The sequence below is a fragment of the Staurois parvus genome, unplaced genomic scaffold (assembly GCF_062004578.1).
Source record: "Staurois parvus isolate SC_StPar_1 unplaced genomic scaffold, SC_StPar_1.0 ptg000165l, whole genome shotgun sequence".
Classification (NCBI taxonomy): Eukaryota; Metazoa; Chordata; class Amphibia; order Anura; family Ranidae; genus Staurois; species Staurois parvus.
The window spans coordinates 9,835,955-9,852,702 of NW_028317961.1; the positions used below are offsets into that span (position 1 = coordinate 9,835,955).

At 42.0% G+C, this 16,748-nt stretch overlaps 1 protein-coding gene across 1 annotated transcript in view; it reads right to left on the minus strand.

Annotated features, from left to right (window-relative positions):
* Nucleotides 1–16,474, minus strand: part of ALDH8A1 (aldehyde dehydrogenase 8 family member A1) — a 53,809-nt gene extending 37,335 nt beyond the window's left edge. The window contains exons 1-2 of the mRNA XM_089676198.1: nucleotides 16,193–16,474; nucleotides 7,092–7,239 (exon numbers count right to left, since the gene is read on the minus strand). Coding sequence (XP_089532324.1) covers nucleotides 7,092–7,239; nucleotides 16,193–16,351 — 307 coding nt within the window. The 5' untranslated portion in view covers nucleotides 16,352–16,474. The remainder of the gene's footprint in view (nucleotides 1–7,091; nucleotides 7,240–16,192) is intronic.
* Nucleotides 16,475–16,748: the final 274 nt, after the last annotated feature.

A 16,748-nucleotide genomic window follows, 5' to 3' on the forward strand; every position in this document is an offset into this window, starting at 1 on the left:
CTCAATATAATGGTTCCAGGAGCATTATATCACTCTCTTTTTATATCTCTCCACCGAGGTCATGTTTGGGAATGAAAGAGAAAATCATGCTGCAGCCAGTTTTTTTATAAAAGTAACCAAACAATTTAATAAAGATTTACACTCACAAAAAGGGTGTCTTCACCGACACCAGTATAACAGCATAAAACAGCAAATGGTATAACAGTCTCCTGTTCCCCGCACACTCACTACAGCGCTCGTGACTTAATCCTCTCCACAGACGTCAGCATCCAGCAAGCCAAGCCCTACTAGTTTCGTCATGAATGACGTCTTCAAGGGGCGGTCTCTGATGCAGATGTTCGTTTTAGAACTGCAAAGTACATGGTGATTCCATAATATTTTCCTCAAAATTGAGTGATTCCATATTTTTTTCCTCTGCTTGATCTGCAAAAATAGTTGCAACTGACTACAGTTTCTTTCTTTTTTTATGTGTTTCTTAAAGCCAGAAGGTTGGAATGTTAAATGAAAATAATGTTGAGGCATGTCTGTGATTTATTTTTTTGTACACAAACAATTGAATGAACATTTTCCAAAAGTTGTGATTCCATACTTTTTGCCAGGGGTTGTATGTTCCAACAGGTCTGTGGTTATTTCCACACACTCTCACCTCCTACACATAGCCATAGTACTGTCTAGCACTGTCAACTCCAGCTGAAAGTGGACAGGCTGTGCAGGATGATGTCACTCCAATGAAGCCCCACTCTACGCATTTCAACATGTCATCATCAGGAGCGGAATGCATTTAGGATGGAAAGTTTCATGGAGTTTATATGAACTATCACTGTGATGAGGAATTAGACATACATCAACGAATATACATTGGTGCAATCTATTAATATTGATTTTTTTGTACCATTTGCAAGTTTGACACAATTTTTTTTTATGAATCTTATTATTTATTTAAAAAAACTTTTTTTTGAATGCAATGCACATGATGATTTGTATAGGATATGTATAGATGTTTTTTACTTACTATATAAGTTATAACCATAAAGCAGTCAAAATTTTGATTGTCTTTCTTCCAGAATCAATTTTAACAACTAGGCACTTATCAACATCAAACACAAAGTGGTGTAGCAGACGTGCCGAGCTTACAAAGAGTAGGTTGCTTCTAGGTTGTATACAGTAGGCTTGCTTCCTAAAAGGAACTTCAGTCTTACAAATTGCATGGTGAAAATAGAGATGCAATCGATTATCATTATTATACAGGATTTATATAGTGTCAACAGTTTGCTCAGTGCTTTACAATATAACGGAAGACAATACAGCAACAATACAGTTCAATACAAGAAGGTTAGGAGCTTGGAGCTTACAATCTAGGAGATCATATCTTCCAAATCAAAGATGACTTCCCTGCATGTGTCCTATCGATCAAATAGTTTTTCAACTGTAGATCAATTATTCCTATCAGGAGAGATTGATCGGAATAGAAATCGATTATCGTGTATGGACACCATTAGTTTGTGCCTAGAACAGACCAGGAGAGACTCCTGCTCAGACTGAGTGAAAGCTAGCCAGGAGCAAGGCCATCCAGATCCAGAAGGCTGCTGGGGTGGGCTGCACTTCTCTAGACCCCCTTCCCCCCCAAGTACCGATGGTGCCAGTATAAGTGGTGATGGAGCAGTAGGCAGCGAGCAGCCTCAGCAATGTTGAGTTGGCATAGTAACAAAACAAAAATGTAATATATTGCCGCTGGCATCACTACTGATGGAGTTGTATGGGGAGCGTAGTGTTATATGCACTAGCAGATTTACCCTGCATTTAGAATTTCGCACATGTGCACAAAATTGCGTGATTTTGCACACATTTTTAAAAAGCATGGAAAACATGCGACACGCTTTCATAAACACCCCACTCAGTTTTAAATGGTTTGTCTCATTCCTTTCCCTGCCACTTTTGCCAGAAAGCTTGGTCTGTCACAGGAAGTGAGGGTGCCCTGAATGCAGACAATGTGCATTCAGGGACAAGCACCCATACAGCTGTCAAATTGGGACCAGCAGCGTATCCATGCAGCTGCTGTGTCTCAATAAACATGAATGGAACAAAACACCTGTTCATTCTGTGTAGTCAAAAATGGCCTTTTGTACAGGTGTACAGATAGGTATGCCTGTATGTATGAGGCCTAATACAGTTTTAAATATTTAGCTTTGAAACGAGCCCTCACCGACATTTCTAGTTGCAGTCACTATGGTGCAATTCATCCTTCAAGTTCAAAACAAAGCTCCTCTGGTCAAGATGGACTTGGCAATGAATCAACAGACTTCCAATGTAAAGAGCAGGTGCATCTTTTTTTATTAACCACTTGCCTACTGGACATTTTTACTCCCTTCCTGCCCAGGCCAGCTTTCAGTGTTGTTGCACTTTGAATGACAATTGCGCAGTCATGCAACACTGTACCAAAACAAAAATTTTTATAATTTTTTTGAGACAGATAGAGCTTTCTTTTGGTGGTATTTAATCACTACTGAGATTTTTTATTGTTTTGCTAAACAAACTAAAAAAGACAGAAAATTAAAAAAAAAATGTTTTCTTAGTTTCTGTTATAAAATTTTGTAAATAAGTAATTTTTCTCCTTCATTGATGTGTGCTAATGAGACTGCACTGATGGGCACTGAAAGATGGCACTGATGGGTACTAACAGGCATCACTGATGGGCACTGATAGGTGGCACTAATCGGCACTGATAGGTGGAACTGATGGGCATTGACAGGCATCACTGATGGCACTGAAAGGCAGTTCTAATGGACACTGATATGTGGCATTGATGTACACTGATATGTGACATTCATGGGCACTGAAAGGCCGCACTCATATATGGCACTGATAGGCAGCACTGATTGCCACCAATAGTTGGCTCTGAAAGGCAGCTCTGATGGGCACTGATATGTGGCATTGATGTGCACTGATATGTGGCATTGATGTGCACTGATATGTGGCATTGATGTGCACTGGTATGTGGCATTGATGGGCACCGAAATTAAGCACTGATAGGGCTGCACTGATGATCAGGGCAGCTTTCCTCTCCTCACTTGCTGTCAGGAAAGGAGAACCAATAACCAGCATTTCCTATTTACATGTGATCAGCTGTGATTGGACACAGTTCATCACATGATAGAGCCTGTGTCATCGGGTCTTTACCGCGATCAGTGATCCGCTGTGTTCCAGGAACCCAGCACACCAGTGATGGGCACACATGCGCAGCTAGAGTGGAAGGATGTCATATGACGTCCTCCCAGAACAAGAGAGCTCCCATCTGTCCGTTATTTCCTTATATGGCGGGCGGGAGGCGGTTCAAAGTTCACTGCTGGGAGAACAAAGTGAGATATAACTACAATTGACCAGAGGGCCTTTGTTAAAAATTTTAAGGATGAATTGCTCCACGCGCCAGCAGCTCCAGTGGTCATCATTACCTTGTTTTACAGTGGAACTTTGGTCATAAAATTAAGTCCTGCTAGATCACTTCAGACTGGCCCCTTTTGCAGGTATATCTAAAGCCTTAAAAATAAGTGCCTATACTGTTTAATATCCAGTAATACACTGTCTCACCCTGCTCTGCACCTGCTCTGTTGCTTTCTTTTTTTCAGCACTGTGCCAAAAATGTAGAGGCTGATCTGCTGACAATCTAAAGATTTACTGCTGCTCACAGGCTCTGGGCTTCAGTAAAATGGCAGCCTCCAGCAAGAAGAAACCTGAACAATGCTGGAGGTCATTTACAGCACACAATTTCGGTAGCATAATTATTCGGCTCCATGCACACTAGCACTCCTAAAATGCTACAAAAACACTATTACCAGCGTTTTTTATCCAGCATTTTAAAAAAATGCTAGTATGCATGGAGCCTTAATGTGGAAAGTACATTCGATGCTAAAGAAACATTATTTTTTTACCAAGTTGTTATGGGTAAAGTTCCACTTTATGTTCAGAATAGGTAAATGTTTGATTGTCACTTTGCAGTGAACCTGGGTTTTTCCTGTGTACAGTCGCATGGGTTGGCACGAAGGGGGGGGGGGTGCTTAGCCATCCATTCAGCTCCATCCAGATAGACAGCTTTTCCCTTCATTGCAGTGGGGGAGTGAGAAGGAGAGTTTCAAGGATAGGTTCACCTTTCATAACATGTTACACCCATATTCAGGGTGTAACATATAAAATGTTACGAAAGCACCGGCCTCTGCTCCCCGCCAATCCCCCCGCTTTAACAGCTAGCAGGGGATCTTCTACCCCCCAAACCACTCCGCCCGCCTAGCCACGTCACCCCTCTGTGAATGAGAAACTACAAGTCCCTATAGCCTTAGCAGCTGTCAGCTTGTAGATCCCAATGAAGTACCATGGCACTGTGGAGCACCATGGTAGTTCATTGAATCTGTCAGAATATCTGCTTTCATCAAGCAGATATACTGACAGATCTGCAGGAGACCTGCACAGCATCAGTGATCTGTGGTAGCGATCGGTGGTGTGCTCTGTCCCTGGGACACAGCGGATCAGCAATCACTGTAAAGTCGATGACGTCAGCTCTGTCATGTGATCAACTCTGTCATGTGTCCAATCACAACTGGTCGCATGTAAACAAGGAAATGCCAGTTACCAGCAGTCCTCTCCTCACGCTGACAGCTCTTGAGGAGAGGAGAGCCAGTAAGCAGCATTCCTCAGAGGGGACATCTACATTGATCATCAGGGCACTGATGATCAGTGTAGCCCCATCAGTGCCCATCAATGCCACATACCAGTGCCTGCCAGTGCACATCAATGCCACAAACCAGTGCCTGCCAGTGCACATCAATGCCACATATCAGTGCCCATCAGAGCTGCCTTCCAGTGCCAACTATCAGTGCCAGTCAGTGCCAACCATCAGTGCCAGTCAGTGCCGCCTAACAGTTCCAGTCAGTGCTGCCTATCAGTGCCCATCAGTGATGCCTGTCAATGCCCACAAGTGATGCCTGTCAATGCCCATCAGTACCATCTACCAGTGCCACCTCATCAGTGCAGCCTATCAGTGACCATCACTGCAGCCTCATTAACACACATCAGTGAAGGAGAAAGTACTTATTTACAAAATTTTATAACAGAAACAAAGAAACAAAATCTTTTTTTTTTAATTTTCAGTCTTTTTTAGTTTGTTTAGCAAGAAATAAAACACCCAATGGTGATTAAATACCACCAAAAGAAAAAAATGTTTAAAAAAAAATTATAAAAAGTTTGTTTGGGTACAGTGTTGCATGACTGCGCAATTGTCATTAAAAGTGCGACAGCACCGAAAGCTGACAATTGGCCTTGGCAGGAAGGCGGTTAAAAGTGCCCAGTAGACAAGTGGTTAAACGTTAAAAGCTGTAGGTGCTTATAGGTGGGTGTATTAAATCTCTTGCAAGAGTGTACCAAAATAAATGCGTGTAAAACACAGTTAAAGGATAAGTTCACCATTTGAACAAAAATAATAAATGCACATTTTTTTGTAGGTAATTAAAATGTGCATTTATTATTTTTGTCTGCAGGAGCATGGAAAGCATTGCACCAGCTATCAGTAGATCGCTGATGCCATGCAGGTCTCCTGCAGACCTGTCAGAATATTTGATTGTCGTATGGGATGTATGAGCAAGCAGATATACTGACTGGAAGCATCAATGAACTGTGAAGCGCCGGGGTAGTTCATTGAAAACTACAAGCAGACAGCCGCTAAGCCTACTGGGACTTGCAGTTCATTCATTCACATAAGCCCGTGAATGAATGTCATGGCCGTGTGGGCGGAGCCCCTCATTTGACAGATAGTACGGGAAACTTCTCCCCATATTATCTGTCAGAGGAAGGGGGGGCGGGCATGGTGGCTACAGCTATGGGAACATGTTACATGTTCCAGCCTAAAAGGTGAACTTATCCTTTAAAGAACATTTCCTAGCCTGTGCTGGAAAATTGGTGGTGTGGAACTCTAGGCAAACAGTTAAATACACAAGGCACATACAACATCCATATGTTTACTATTACCAGCCAAAAGATGAACGTATCCTTTAATACACAGGTGTCAAACTGGCGGCCCTCCAGCTGTTGCCAAACTACAAGTCCCATGAGGCATTGCACGATTGACAATTACAAGCATGACTCCCAAAGGCAGAGGCATGATGGGACTTGTAGTTTTGCAACAGCTGGAGGGCCTCCAGTCTGTTTTAATAAATCAAAATGCATGCATTTTTACATGCATGTGAATTTCTTCAATGCTGAAGCAGTACATTAATCCTTTCTTGTGGTTGGTATATATCCTTTGTGGCTGCTGTGTCATAGACTCAAGTGGTGGTGGACAGTTCTTATACTAATTGTGTTACAGTTTGTATACATGTGCACTCCCTACTGGAAAGCATACGCTGCAGGGTAAGGCTAGGTAAGTAAATTATAGATGCTGCAGTTTTCCCCGTTTAAAAATGACCTTATCTCTTCCTCATATACCCAACATCAGCTCAGCACAGGTTTCAATGACTCACTACCTTCATTATAATCTATGCTCAACAGATTTGTTTTATTACACTGGGAAAAAAAATAACTTTGCAGTGTTTATGTAATAACAATGCAGTCTCTTAGTAATTCTAAAGGTTCGATTTTTTTCTTTTTAATAACAAACATGTCATACTTACCTGCTCTGTGCAATGGTTTTGCACACAGCAGCTCTGATTCTGCTCTTCTTGGGTCCTCCCACCTGCCGAGTGCCCTCATAGCAAGCCTTGTGCTGTGGGGGCACTCGTGTGTGCTTGCACCTGAGCCGACTGTGTCTAAGTGCCCCCTCCACTGTCTCTAAGCCAGCAAGGAGCGAGAGAGCTGCTGTTCTCATGCACATCGCCGCATCGAGATTGGGCTCAGGTATTAGAGGGGCTGGGGGAGCTGCATGCAAAAGGTTTATTTTTTTTACCTTCATGCACGCTTTACAACCACTTTTATTGCATTTAAGATTGAATTTGGGCAGCATGTACTGTATGTGCTTCATTACCATTGGTTTCTATATGTAAGTATCAATTCCAATTGACAGAGCAGAATGAGCAGTATAGAGGGCCATTTACTAAAATCATTCAGGTCACCTTGGTCTTTTGATTCTGCTTGTGCAAACTCATCCATGCGTCTCTCGATCAGGTCCGCTAGCTTATTCATAATTGCAGATCTGTCTTGAGGGCTCAAAGACGACCAAATGGGAAACGCAGCTTTGGCAGCATGGACTGCAGCATTGACCTTGAAAGAGAAAACGTTAATATCTAAACATGAAATTTGTACTTTTCCAGTGCTGCTTTATTTAAATATTTCTAAAATAAGTCTGAGTATGGGAAAAACAGAAAAAATGATTTTCTGAAGTTTGCATATACAGCATTTCATGTTTATCCAATTAAACCAGTATCACAGGTTTATTACTGTTGATCCTGCCAATAGATCTGTTATTTTCCACTTCCTGTAATAGGGTGACAATGGTGTCCATTCTGCGGTGAAGTAATGCAGCAGCATTGTCCCTTTGTGGACAGGGTAATCCTAGATGGACAGGTCATTTTTAATGGACATTAAAGTGTTATGTAAAAGACAATTTTTTTTTCTTTTTTAGTTTTGATTGGAGTGCGGAAAGGTTGGAACCCCGGTCAGTTTTTTTGGGGTTTTTTTCGTGTCTGTGTCCCAACTAGGGTGAATCATCCTCTATGTGTCTTGGTGACCACGGTCTCTAGCCAAAAAGTGATAGGAATTCTGAAACTTTAGAGTTTGCACTGCAACTGGAGATGAGAGGAAATCATACCTGACTAAAATGGACTCTGTTCACTTTGGAGAAATTTCCTTTCAATTTCTGCTGCGTTTTCTAGGCGGTAATAACCCTTCTCTGCTCTGTCCAACATAGATATTTAATGGACAAAGGTTACAAAAGTGACAAACTGATAAAAAAAAAAAAAAAAAAAAAAAGATGTACTGGCAGGATTAACATTGGACAAAAGGGGGATTCAGAAATCAAAACAAAAACTGCTAAGGCTAGTGATAAGACTGCATCATGTATGTGGTTTTTCTTATTTTGCATATATTTACACGACTGTATAACACATACACTATGTTGCCAAAAGTATTGGGACATCCCTCCAAATCACTGGATTCAGGTGTTCCAATCACCTCTGTGACCATAGGTGTATAAAATCAAGCACCTAGGCATGCAGACTGCTTCTACAAACATTTGTGAAAGAATGGGTCGCTCTCAGGAGCTCAGTGACTTAATGCGTGGTTCCAGGATATGTTGCCACCTTTGCAATAAGTCCAATATTCCACAGATAACTGTTAGTGGTATTATAACAAAGTGGAAGCAACTGGGAACAACAGCGTGAACTCAGCCACGAAGTGGTACACCACGTAAAATGACAGAGCGGATTCAGAGCATGCTGAAGCGCACAGTGCGTAGAAGTAGCCAACTGTCTGCACACTCAATAGCTATAGATCTCCAAATTTCATGTGGCCTTCAGATTAGCACAACAATGCATTAAGAGCTTAATGGAATGTGTTTCCATTGCTGAGCAGCTGCATCCAAGCCTTACATAACCAAGTGCAATGCAAAATGTCTGATACAGTGGTGTAAAGCACGTCCCCACTGGACTCTAGAGCAGCAGAGACAAATCATGTTTCTCTGTCTGGCAATCCGATGGACGTGTCTGGGTTTGGCAGTTGCCAGGAGAACGGTACTTGCCTGACTGCATCGTGCAGGGATGTTGAATTCATATCACCCGACGCCCAAGACCTGTAGTTCCGAGCACTGGGAAGGTAGTTTTGTTTAACCCTTAGCCCTGCTGTGTGCAAGCAGCAGGGCTCACCTGCCAGGTGGAAGCATTCGGGTGGCAGGGTTGCCGCCGATTGCTTCCACACAGTGCCAGCCTCTCCCCACTGTGAACCCCCCCCCCGCTTGAGACCTCCTGGGCTCCGCTTGCCCATCTGCGGGCCCGGGACAGGCTCACCACCATCAGCTCGAGGGGAGGGAGGACATGTCCGCTCCCCTCCCCTTCGTGTCCTGACCCAGAAATGATGTTATGATGTCACTTCTGAGTCCCCGTTGACAGATTCCCGGCCACGAAGGTCGGGAAAGAATGTAATACAGTGCGATGTGCACTGCATTACATTCAGTGGAGCAGAGGGGAGACATGCAGGGTCTTTAATAACCTGGATGTCGCAATAAAGAAAACCTGTCACAAAAAATCATCAAAAAATCATCACATAGGGGACTTTGATGAAAAAAAAAGTAAAAAAAAATTAAAGTTACACCAAAACACATAACATCCCCCCCCCCCAAAGAAAAAAAAAAATCGAGACCCCCACATATACACACATACAAACGTAAAAGCACATGCTGGGACGCCTACACATGAAAATGTCAATTGCGATACACATGTTCCATATCACCACGCACGTTAGGATGAGACCAATAATTCTAGCATGGGACCTCCTCTAAAACATTATACTGATGACCTATAAAGGGCTTAAAAAGTATCGCTTATAGAAAATATAAGGTACTATAAAGTTTGTCGCCATTTCACGAGTGTCCACAAATGTAAGGTTTGACATGTTGGATATCTGTTTACTCGGTGAAACGTCATCTTTTTATATTTTACAAAACAAATTGTAATTTATTGCTTTTTTGTGCCCTAAAGTTAACTTACTTATATATTTTACTGACATTTTGCTGTAATATCATGCAACATAAAAAATTGGAACTACCACTATTTTATTCTCTAGGGTGTCTGCTTTCGGAAAATATATAATGTTTGGGGGTTTTATGTAATCTTCAGGCTTAAAAGAATTTTTTAAACATGCAAAAAACTCAAAAAACGGCTCTTGCAGCGAAAGGGATAAAGGATAAGCCGGACATTCCCCTTCCCTGACAAGCAGCCAATCGGTGCTCATTACACTGCAAGGTCTCTCCCCTCCCTGCTAACCCCTTTTGTTTGTAAGTCCCCGACATTCCTAAAATCACCTCCTACGGACAAGTAGTTTTTTCAAAAATTTCCACACTCTTGATTGTGCCAAGTGTAAAGATTGGTGGAGGGGGGATTATGGTGGGGGGTTGTTTTTCAGGGGCTGGGCTTGGCCAATTAGTTCCAGTGAAGGGAACTCTTAAGGCATCAGCATACCAAGACATTTTGGCCAATTTCATGCTCCCAACTTTGTGGGAACAGTTTCGGGATGACCCCTTCCTGTTCCAACATGACTGCACACCAGTGCACAAAGTAAGGTCCATAAAGAAATGGATGAGCGACTTTGGGATGGAGAAACTTGAATGGCCTGCACAGAGTCCTGACCTCAACCCGATAGAACACCTTTGGGATGAATTCGAGTGGAGACTACGAGCCAGGCCTTCTCGTCTGACATTAGTGCCTGAACTTGCAAATGCGCTTCTGGAAGAATGGTCAAACATTCCCATAGACACACTCCTAAACATTGTGGACAGCCTTCCCAGAAGAGTTGAAGCTGTTATAGCTGCAAAGGGTAAGCCAACTAAATATTGAACCCTACAGACTAAGACTGGGATGCCATAAAAGTTCATGTGCGTGTAAAGGCAGGCGTCCCAATACTTTTGGCAATATAGTGTATATAATGCATCCAAGAAGTGGGTTTGAAATCTGGGCGCTGCATTTATGTATTCTTGTGCTGGGAGTGCACTCGACCACGTACTCCCAGCACTGAGACCAGATCTCAACTAACGATCAGGACCCAGGGGAATGAGATCCCAATCACATGATCACTCAGACTTGTCTGTTATCAATGAGGAAAAGTGCATTGTATCTCTTCCTCCTCTAGGATACAGTGCCTTGAAAAGATATTCATGCCCCTTTTCCATATTTTGTCATGTTACAACCAAAAAAGTAAATGTATTTTCTGGGAATTTTATGTGATAGACCAGTGGTGGGCAACCTTTTTTTTCAACTGAGCCAAATCTCGCCAAAACCACGGTTGAAATTTATTTTGAGAGCCACATTTTTAAAACTGAAAATACATCCCCCATATAGTAATTCATCCCCCATATAGTAATTCATCCCCCATAGTAATTCATCCTCCATAGTAATTCATCCCCCATATAGTAATTCATCCCCCCTATAGTAATTCATCCCCCCTATAGTAATTCATCCCCCATATAGTAATTCATCCCCCATATAGTAATTCATCCCCCATATAGTAATTCATCCCCCCTATAGTGTCAATTCACTTACCTTTGCTCCGCACGTTCCTCTCGCCATGTTCCCGCGCCGTTTCGGTCTTCAGGGCGGACTGTGAGAGGAGAGGAGTTCGTCAAGCTGCCCCGCCTACATCCTGACAGCCAATGTTTGCCACGCTCCGTAGTTTGCCCATTGCTTGGCTAGCTGCAGAGTCCTGACTTTTGGGGCGGCCGCCCGAGAGGAGGGAGGGGAGCGGGCGCCCGGCACACAGAAGAGCCGCATAAAAGTTTGTAAAGAGCCGCATGTGGCTCGTGAGCCGCGGCTTGCCGACCACTGTGATAGACCAACACAAAGTGGCACATAATTGTGAAGTGGAAGGAAAATGGTTTTCAAAATTATTTACAAATAAATATCTGAAAAATGTGGCATGCATTTGTATTCAGCCCTCTTTACTCTGATACACCTAACTAAAATCTAGTGGAACGAATTGCCTTCAGAAGTCACCTAATTAGTAAATAGAGTCCACCTGTGTGTAATTTAATCTCAGTATAAATACAGCTGTTCTGTGAAGCCCTCAGAGGTTTGTTAGAGAACATTAGTGAACAAACAGCATCATGAAGGCCAAGGAACACACCAGAGAGGTCAGGGATAAAGTTGTGGAGAAGTTTACAGTAGGGTTAGGGTATAAAAAAAATCCCAAACTTTGAACATCTCACGGAGAACTGTTCAATCCATCATCTGAAAATGGAAAGAGTATGGCACAACTGCAAATCTACCAAGACATGGCCGTCCACCTAAACAGACAGGCCGGGCAAGGAGAGTATCCGTGAGATGGTTCTCGATTAATATTTTAGGCAACTTTTACTTTAATAATTAAAAAAAAAAATCAGGCGATATCCATTAACATTTTCCACCAAATGAAATCCTAATCTGTCCTGAGAAAAAAAAACACGGTATAATCCACCTGGTTACAGGAAGCAGTTATGATGTTATGTACAGTTATACTAACACATGTCAAAGTGGCAAAATTGGGCTTGGGTATTAAAGTTCACCTTTGGAACATGTTACATATTCCCTCCCATTTTAGGAGTGGAACATGTAACATGTTTCAGCATTTGCACCCTCTCCACCCAATGACAGCGGGTGGGGTATCCTCCTTTGAAAACAGCGTGGCCATGCAGAGCTCTGCCCACACGGCCACATCATTCATGCACAATCTAATGTGAATGTATAGACTACAAGGGTGCTGGTGAGTGGTCTCATAGTTCATTGATCTTCCTGCTCTCAAGTAACTGCCTGCCCATACAAGGTACAGGCAGACAGCTACCTTTAGTCTGCAGGAGCCTGAGATTGCATCCATGTTCTGCTGATTGCTGGTGCAACACTCTGCAGGTAACTTACAGAAAAAAAAATAAATGCAAATTTTTTGCAAGCAAAAATGTGCCCTTATTATTTTTTTCGAAAGGTGAACTTAGCCTTTAAGATTTGTTTTCACCCTGGTCATGAAGGGGTTAAAGGGACATTAATATCAATATAGAGTTAATGTACTAAAACCGGATAGTCTGGTGCAGCTGTACATGGTAGCCAATGAGCTTCTAACTTCAGCTTGTTCAAGTAAGCTTTGACAAAAAAAAATCTGGAAACTGAATGGTGTCTGTGCAGAGCTGCACCAGAGTTTGCACTCTCCGGTTTTAGTAAATTAACCTCAATGTATAGATTGGATTATTCAAAACAAGTTCTATATTACACATCAAAATATTCAGCAAACATTTGCCCCTTCTTTAAAAATAAGTTTGTACATTGCAAAAAACATACCATAGATTAGTAAGTACACATTGAGAACCTTGCAAAGTACACTAAAGTGTGTTATAGACTTTTAACAAAAAAAAAAATTTTACTCAGCTAATAGGATACAGCATCGATCTGATGCTGCATCTGTCCACTGCTAGCTCTGCCGTGAGAACTGAGTGATCAAACACCACTGTTCGCTCAGTTCTCCCCTTCCACTCTGAGCAGAGAGTGGTGAATGTCAGTCAGCAACTCTCTGCTCCTCCAGTGCTCAGTGAAGCACTGGTCTGCAGAGGGGGCAGGAGTAGCTAGCTCAGGCTCTCAGATGATTTGTAGAGAGGCTGTGACAGGTGACAGTCCACGTTTCAGAGTGGATCCCAACCATATTGTCAGAATCTTTTTAGAGCCTGGACCGGCTGAATGACGTCAGCCAACAGCAGAATTTAGCCCGCTGTCGGCTCAAACACCTGTGAACCTCAGAAGTATAGCCAGAAGAACTTTGGCTATACTTCTCCTTTACCTGAAGTGCTAATAAACCACATAAATTAGATTCAAACATAACATCATAATCTGGGATGAAAACAATAAATACAGATTTTATTAGAGGAAGACATTAGGGTTTTAATACTTACCATAAAATCAATTTCTTGATTTCATTGGGAAGGGCAGGAAGGGCATTGGAAAGCAAAGGAATTCACAGACTGATGAGTTATACTACCCCTCTACAGGAGGAACGGATGCTGCCAAATGCCACTCCCAGTATGTTTCAGTTTTGTGGCAAAGCATGAACACGACAGAGGGGACCTGTGTTACTCAATGAACCCAAAATTAGTTTTTACAATCAGTACAAAAGTGCCACAGGATTTCATAAGTTGTTGGGATGTCTAAATCAGTCCAACTGAGGTGTGGGCAACAGAGCACCTACCTCCTACAGGCCCAATGAAAAACAGGATTGGGGTGGGGGCTTCCTGAAGGATCAATGCCCAAATCTGAGATCTAATTAAGACAAGCCCCTGAAGTGAAAAAGGGGAACAGATAATTATCCAGGGAAGGACTTCCAGAAAAAATGATGTTCAAGGCCAGAAAGAGAAGAATCACTGCCAAGGAGAAATAACTTCATACAGGAGTAGCCCTACAATCTGAATCAAGCGTACAGCTGATCAATGAGAGCCCACCAAAACAGGGGAACATTCCCCCGTAGGGAAGAAAGGACTCACAACCTGATGTGATCAACAAGGAATGGGGTTAAAACCCTCTCAAACAAATGGATTCCCCAGAAGGAACCTAAACAAGAACAGGTCCTGAAAAAAAGGATCAGTGAGTCAATTAGGAAAGCCCTAGGTCTTAACACTCCCAATTTCTCAGGAGCTTAATTTCTAGAGGAGTAGCTGGTTAGACAACTGGTCTCACTAGATGGGGCTGATTAAGAAGCATACTGAATCAGCCTGACAATAAGTCCACCAGAGAGCTCAGGAATTTTGTCACACAAAGAAATGACCAAAGCGATAGGATGTGAGAAAGCACCTCCAGAGAGGGAGGCATGGGAAAGGATATACTGTATACTCCGGTACCAGAGTGGTAAGTTGGAAATGACCAGACAAGGTGAGGATAGCTGAAAATATGCTCCTCAGATTGTGAGAAATACCTCTAGAGCGACCCCCGAGGAACCCCACTGAAGAGCAATGCTGCCTTTACCTAATATCTAACCACATGTCTGGGCATGCTCCTGTACCCACCAGGTCCCACAAAGGGCCCACATCCATGCAGCAAAGAACAGGACATTTACCTGTATAGCTAAGAGTCTGCACCTGCTTGGAAGTCGAAATGATAGAAAAACCTAAGGTCCAGCCTCAAGAGACTCTGAATCTGTCAAGGAATCCTTCTCAAAAAGATTAGTCTACTGTGCAGAGTGTATGGGAACCTCTCCCCAGTAATTAGAGGCTACCATGTAAGATGAACTGCAGCCCATGAATCGTCACTAAAAAGAGTGTACATGAAGCCAATGCTCACAGTATTATCCAACACAGAAAAACCAGACTACTTTTCATGTTGCAGAAAGGACTCCCATTTGTTCTTGGTAGTGAAGACACAGTAGTATTTGGATGGTGTCCAACAGAATCCTAACCAGCAGACCTGCAGGTTCCCAAAAAGTGGTTACCGAGCCTTTGTAGATATACAAGGAACTACCTGGTTCAATGAAGCAGAGTACAGGGGGTGGTAGCAATTGACTGTGACTCCATAGAGGATGCTCATCAGTCAAGGATTTGAGGAAATTAGAATCAGAGGCAAGCTGCAAGCTCAATTTGTTAGTATAAAGTGAGCTGGGGTACCAAGTACAGCAGGAACTAGAACTAGACATGTTGTAGCAGCAAAGTGGATAGGCAACACACAAGCTCATGGTAAGAGGAAAGACCTCAAGCAGTAAATAAATAAAAAAAAAAAAACCTAGACAGCTAGCTGCAGGTAAGGGACAATGACTGGATGGTCATGTAGCTATATGAGACCAAAGTCACTGTAGGTGGAAAGCAGGAACATATTGAATTGCCACATAGTTCTTTGAAAACAGGTGGTATGCTGGTGGTAGGAGAGGTCATACACTGGGCTGGCCTACAATTATTTTTTTTTTATGTCAGTGTCCAATCTTCCTGTAGGTGGCAGTATAACCCAAATGAAAAATCTAGGTGCTTGGGTCAACCAATTTTTAATTTTTTTTTTTTTTTTTTGGGCCCAACCTGACTGTTAATAAATTACAACTATATTTACAAAGCAATTTATTGACAAGTAGAAAACTTGCTCATAAGTATATCTGTATTTATATATTTCTTGTAGTGGATATAAACAACAGTTGCTGATACTATTTCTTGAGGTATACAAATGCTGTAGAGTAGGGACACGAGATTTCAGCATTCATACTATAAAATATTTAATATTCCTAACAGATATGCCAACCTAATAAATAATTCTTATTAATAAATTCGGTAGACACTACAGCCAAACTTTAATCTGACCATGTCAGAAAATACATCTGACATTTGATAAAAGGCACAGTCCAAAATCAGGCAATGGGCCATCATAGAGGGATATTTAAAAATGTTATTTTTGTTTTGCTGTCCTGAAAAACAAACCTAGCACAAAAACTGCATAGTGAACTTTCATAATATACAAGTTGTCAAATAGTTCCTATAGAAATGGAATAGTCACTTAGACAAACACAAAAAGATCTCAGATCTTACCTCTTCATTGTCGCTATCAGGTACTCTACAGAAGATATTGCCTGTAGAAGGATCAAAAGAATCAATGTAGGATCTGCTGGGGACAAATTTCCCTCCAATGTAATTCTGCAGCTTTAAAATAGTGCTTTGTTTTTCCATGTTAGCAGGAAAGTGCAGCATTGTGTTAGCCAAGTTTTAAAAACAAGCAGGCTACACTGGAATTTGGACTTCACATCTATTAACCCCTCCCCATTGTGCAAATACACAACTTTGACCAAGTATTTGTCTCTGCACATGAAGAAAAAGAAAAAAAAAAAAAAAAAAGACATTAAATGCCATAAGGGTCAAGCTAAAAAAAACAGCTGACTGTGTCATTGTTACAGTTTAACTGAAAAATACCCAATGTTTTCCACGACCAAAAGGAAACTGCAAAATATCAATCCATTGCTCAATAACTCTCTAAAAACTCTAAATCTAAAGAAATATACATATTTATAGTGTATCTATATATACACACACAGACATGCAGGTACACGCATAAAAAGTTAAAATAACGAAACAAAGTGCAGGCTTGCAT